At 30.1% G+C, this 6,080-nt stretch overlaps 1 protein-coding gene across 1 annotated transcript; it reads right to left on the reverse strand.

Annotated features, from left to right (window-relative positions):
- Nucleotides 1–2,775: 2,775 nt before the first annotated feature.
- LOC131026736 (uncharacterized) lies at nucleotides 2,776–5,073 on the reverse strand. Its single transcript, XM_057956673.2, has 3 exons — nucleotides 4,825–5,073; nucleotides 4,336–4,574; nucleotides 2,776–3,295 (listed from the first exon to the last, which is right to left on the reverse strand). The coding sequence occupies exons 1-3, from the start codon at nucleotides 4,892–4,894 to the stop codon at nucleotides 3,152–3,154; spliced, it is 453 nt and encodes a 150-aa protein (XP_057812656.2). The 5' UTR covers nucleotides 4,895–5,073; the 3' UTR covers nucleotides 2,776–3,151.
- Between the last annotated feature and the right edge of the window lie 1,007 nt (nucleotides 5,074–6,080).

A 6,080-nucleotide genomic window follows, 5' to 3' on the forward strand; every position in this document is an offset into this window, starting at 1 on the left:
TTCATAAGTATTCATTTATCTTATATATTTAAGTGACATGGTATATAAAACAAACTAGTTATAACTTTATCTACCTCAAGTGGTTGAGTAGTTTGGTAAGTTTATAATATCATCCTAATTTTGATAAAGTTCTTCTTACCTATAGAGATATAACATTTAAAAATTATTAGTAGATAATAATAATAATAATAATAATTTAAAACTAAGAAATAGTATCTTTAAATTTAACAAAAATTCCAAATAATAAAATTGATAAATTTAACCAAAAATGACATTAATTTTGGAATTATATATTAATTACTAACTCTATTATGCATGGGGATCATGAAATCATTGAAATGAGGAGGCTGAAATAATTTTGTTAATAAATATTTAGATGCTAGTATTTTACATAAGAAATATAATAATGTACTAATAATTATAGTACTTGCAAACTCCTAATAGGAATATATCAATTTATATATAATGGCATATAACTTCACTCTCCATTCTTCACAAGAAATGAAAGAACATGAACTAATGAATACTTAAAATACAACTTACTGTATACAGTGAAAATGAATAGTGAAAAGCACCAATATTGAAAGAATAACAAGAATCCAACCACAAAACCCTAGCCTAGAAATGAAAGCAATCCACCATACACAAATGAAGATATCTAAGACTATGCAAATAAACAAAATAAATCAAATATACCATTCACATGTCAAGCAGGGTTTCAATCTCCATTTCTTCCTATCTCCATTGATCTTGTTTGATATGTTTGCTCTCAGATTTTATGTATGCACAAGAGCTCAACACGTCCTCTTATATAGAAGACATTGTAAGAAATTGAGGGATAAGATTAAGAGGTGTAAAGATAAATGATCGACTAGGATTAAAGGGTAGGTAGAAGAAATAAGAAAATAATGAGAGGGTAGGTAAGAAAAGAATTAAGAGATGGGTGACGTGTGTCATGGGTACAAAAGGCTAATGAATTAATTAAATAAATAAAGATTTATTTAATTCATAGAGAAAAAGAGATCAATTAAATAAATATTTATTTAATTTAAGAAAAGGACAATTTAAACAAATAAAAATATTTATATTTAATTGAGGAAAGGCTAAGAAGAGGATTAACAAATTAATTAAATAAATAAAAATTTATTTAATTAATAGAAGAGTTGGGATAAAATAATTAAATAAATAAAAATATTTATTTAATTAGATAGGGAAATTTTAGGTGTCTACACTTACAAGTGTAATACTATAAAAAAAATGGAATGAATAGTGTAAACATGGTACCTTGGCTTGGGGATTCGATCCTAAAGGAGTTTATTAGTTTGAAAGTGATTAGTAGTTGTTAGATGCTTGAAATAATGGATTGTAGGATTTCCCTTGGTAGAAAAATATTTGGAATACATTTTTGTTGGCCCAAATGTCACTTCTTTGTTTGGCTTCTTAAGCAAAAATTAATGTCTTATTGGGATAATCTCAAAAAAAGGAGTTTCCAAGGACCTTCAAAGGTTTTTTTGTGAGCTTCAATGGAAAGATACTTTTCATATTTTCTTTCAATGCCCTTTTTCTTTGGGTCTTTATGATCAATGGCAATAGCATTAGAGTCATCCTTTTGTTCATGCTACTTCTTTGTCTAATTTTAGGGCTCACTTGGGACATTCTCCTAGTACTAACTCTTTTCTTGTGGTGGCTTGAGATATTGGTCCTATTTTTCTTTTACGGAAAATTTGGTTAGAGGGGAATCATCATATTTTTCTAGGACATTTAAACCTCATTGTGTTTGTTTGGAATAAGATATCAACTACTTTTGAAGAGAATCTTGTTATAAAATGCTCTTTTGATTAGACCATTGATCTTGTTGCTCTCATGGTTGCCCAACATTGAGGTATGAGTAATTTACTTGTTTCTTCTACTTCTAAGACTCAGACTCATCCTTCCTTAGTTTCCTTCTTGAATTAGACACATCCTCCTAAGCCTAATTTTAAAATTAACATTGATGATTCCATTAGAGGTACTCTTGATCCAGCTAGGATTGGAGGGATTGGTTATGTAAATTTTGGTTGATCAAAAGAGTTCTAAAAATGGATTAGGATTACTTGTATCATCACCAACCCCTCCAATCCCAATCACACAATGAATGTTTTTATGTTAATGATAACTTTGAAGTTGAACCAAATTTTAAAGTTTGATCTAATGACCTAGTGTGTAACAATGTCTTCAAAAATAGTTAATACAAAGACCATAATAATAAAATTAGTTGATTCACAAGGCTATAATTGTAGAAGTAAGAGATATTTTTAGGGCTGTAGTGCTATTAGGGAAAGATTCACTTACATTCCATTATAATTGAACATGATGATGAATGACCAATGGTAATGCATAATGACCTATGGATGATATCCTTTTATATGCTTGTTATATGCGCAACGTAAAAAGTTTTGGTCTTGAGTTGAAACTTTCTCTTTGATTGATAAAATTTAATATTTACAAATGTGGATCAAATCTATGTTGGAGAGCTAATAAATAAACTAAGTTCTCTTTAACTGGAGAAATTTAACATTTATATATATGAATTTCAAATCTATGTTGGAGAGCTAATTGAAATTATATCTACAACAATGAATTTAAATTTATTATAAGAACTAATAATCTAAGAACTGAAAATTATTTGATCAAAGATTAAACTCCTTTTCTAAAAATTAACTGAAAATTAAAGAATACTTAATCAATAAACATCATATAAAAATATAATATGCTTAAAATATAATGTAAAATGGGAAATCTAAATAAATTACCATTCATATGACATCGTGTTCGTCCAAGTTCCATATAAGCATGCATTAATGCTAGTAAACAGTATGTAACCGATATTAGTTAAACTTCTTGATTCCATCCTAATCAAGACAATGTTTTCACATCTTTAGATGAATACGAATAACTTTCCGAACGGATCAAAAATCTATATAAAACCGTATGATAGTCATGGAAAATAACCTTCACAACATGCCACGTATCAGCATTCGCTTTGAAGATATCTATTGCAAATGAGAAGAGCAAACTTTGCTAATAGTACCAGTTACTGAAAAAGACCAAAATTGGCAAAATGTGATTGGAATGCAAAGACGTAATCTTGAAAATTGTATGGTAGAGAAGTTCACAGCCTGTCTTTCTCTGGACTCGATACCAGAATAGGAAATGTGAAGCTTTTTCTGCCATATTCATCTTCCCCATTCTCCTCATGTTTCTCTTTATGATCACCATCTTTGGAATCAAGCACCTCTTGCTTCTTCTCTTTAACCTGCACAAATACAATGTCCTTAATATAAAAAGCAATAAATCTGCCCTGTGTAGAAAAATGAAAGATCTTTTTATATAAGACCATTAATACCACACATCCAGCTTAAATGACATGCATGAGTGCAGGAAGAAGGTACGTAACTGCAGAGCTCTCTTAAAAACAATAAATAAATAGATAATAAGTAGTTATCTATTGATTATATATTCAATGATAGATTTAGGGTGAACCTGTAATAATCACAAAAGTCAACGTCATCAATCTATGATATTAGATTTTCAGAATCTATATTGTTGATTATAATTGCTTCTGGATTTGATTGTGTAAAAAAATTTCATCAATGTTTCAGATCACACTTCCTGACTCATTATCAAAATGAAAGAATTCATAAGAAGAAGAAAAATGATTAGTTGTAGATCTAGACTGATTAAAAAGAAAAGAAGGGAAAGTGGAGGGTGCAGGGTAGAAAGGTTGCACGCGGAATCCAAAGCAGAAGAGAAAGAGGAAGAAATAACAAAATAAAAATAACTCATAAAATGGGTAAAAAATATGTGTAAAAATATGGGTGAATATATAGACCAACAAATAGTTAAAATTCATGTTCCATTCAGATTTTATTCAATTGTTAATTTTTTTTTACAATTTTAGAGAGTTGACAATTAATCTCAAATTCATTTAACCTTCTTCTTACCTTTTTTGGACAGAAACAATCTGATCATAGATATCATTATCTTTTCTTTTATTTAACATATTACATAAGAAAGCAAAAAAAAAGAAGACACAAGGTCACTCCTGGGAGTCACTAGAACAGTGCCGGAAAAGCATAAAAACAGTCACGCATGACAGAATCTGCAAAGAAAAAATAACAGTCACATAAGCAGAACCCTGAAAACGAATAAACAGAAATAACATGCCACTTAAGGGGCAAGAGTAAAGACCAGATTTCGATAACGAAATAGAGAATAAAATGATAACAATTTTGAACAGATCAGGATAGAGACAATGAGGAGAAAAGGGTCTTATTTGTTTGAAGATGTACATACATTATTAAGAATTCTCTCTGCGGTCATGGCATTGATGATAGGGAAATCATTGGTATGATACTCGAGGCGCTTCTGGTGATGCCTATTGATGGGGCGATCAGCATTTATCCGTCTAGCAGTGCCAAACTTCACCTTCTGGCGAGTGTGTCTACGTTGCAATTGCAAGTTGTGGACTTGACAAAGAGGAACAGGAGCAGAGATGCAGCAACCCATTATCTTATCTCTCTCCTGTTTCTGCTCTGCACAATCACAAATGTATTGACAAGAGCATTTAGGGCATCCAACCCAAAAGCACTTCGAAACCCTAAATGATTTTAACCATAGCTCAAACATTATGTTGAAAAGCCAACCAACCCATCTTATCTTCATAATAAACAGTAACATCTATTGGAAGAACAAAATAAACTGAAAAAAACAATACAGTTACTCATGTTTCGGCCATGGGGGGGATAATCACCGAAGAAAATAGATAAAAACTTGATTACCTACCTGAGTGCTGCACCCGTTTCTGGTTCAGCACTTGCAAGTATCCAGGATCCCTCTTAAAATAGATGTACATGGAATGCTTATAAAGCTCATGATGCTCAACCTAGACCTACAAAATCATGGAGATCAAGCCTTATCTCACCTCCATAATTGGACAGGAAAACTCTAGAATCTGGCATGTCTAGTTTTCTTCATTACAAATAAGAATCGTTCATGTTTGATGTTTCCCAACAGCTCTTTTATTTGTCTGTGTCAGTTGCTCATTGTTCACTTGTTTTAATGTGGAGGATTTTGAAAGGTCCTTTGTAAGTTGTGGGATGTATTTGTCTATTTAATTTCTTATTGGTTAATCTAGGGCAGGTAATACCTCGGGAATTTCATTTCTGTACCACCCATAACTTAATACAACAATTTAGGTGTCAAGATTTTGAAATTTTGGTTTTTTGCATTGGTAAATAGGGTTTTGAAAGGGTTGCAAATCTTGTACAAAGAAAATGATAGAGCATGAATCACAGTGAGATGCGGATATACAAAAGATAAATCATAACGTGTTTATTTTTTATACATAAATAATCGAAAGGAACAACTAAGAGACTACAAAAGACAAATCATAACGTATTTCTTACTTATATACAGCTAATATGTTATTTTCCATAATAATTACAAATAATCAAAAGAAATAACTAAGAGACTAAAAAAACAAATCATAAAGCATTTCTTATCTATATACAGCTAATACGTTCATTTTTAATGGTAATTGGAACTCTAAGCGTATATTGACTTGTGAAAAGTATATATTATTTAAATTTTAAAATTTGACAGATTGTTGCTACATACGTGTCCATACATTCTGATCTATATATATCTACGAAGCTCACTTTTTCATGCTAATTGGAAACTTAAACATATATTGACTTTGTGAAAAACATGAATAGTTTAAATTTCCTATGCAAGAGAGTTAAATTTACAGTGAAAATATTGTGAAATGCTTTACTTCCCTAGAAAGATTAGAAACAAAGTCAATTTTACAACAAGAAGATGATTATGTATTTAATTTTAGAAAACCTTAATTTGTTTTGAGTAATAGAAAATTATATTTAAAAGGAAAAGAAAGTTAAATTTAAGGTTTTCTACAATAATTATTATTTATTTATTGAAAGGTCTTTTATAGGTTGTGGGATGTATTTTTTATTTAAGTTTAATTAGCTAATGTTGGGTAGGTAGTAATTGGGGAACTTCATTTCGAACTCTTTGAAAAT

This window comes from Cryptomeria japonica, chromosome 10 (assembly GCF_030272615.1).
Source record: "Cryptomeria japonica chromosome 10, Sugi_1.0, whole genome shotgun sequence".
Classification (NCBI taxonomy): domain Eukaryota; kingdom Viridiplantae; phylum Streptophyta; class Pinopsida; order Cupressales; family Cupressaceae; genus Cryptomeria; species Cryptomeria japonica.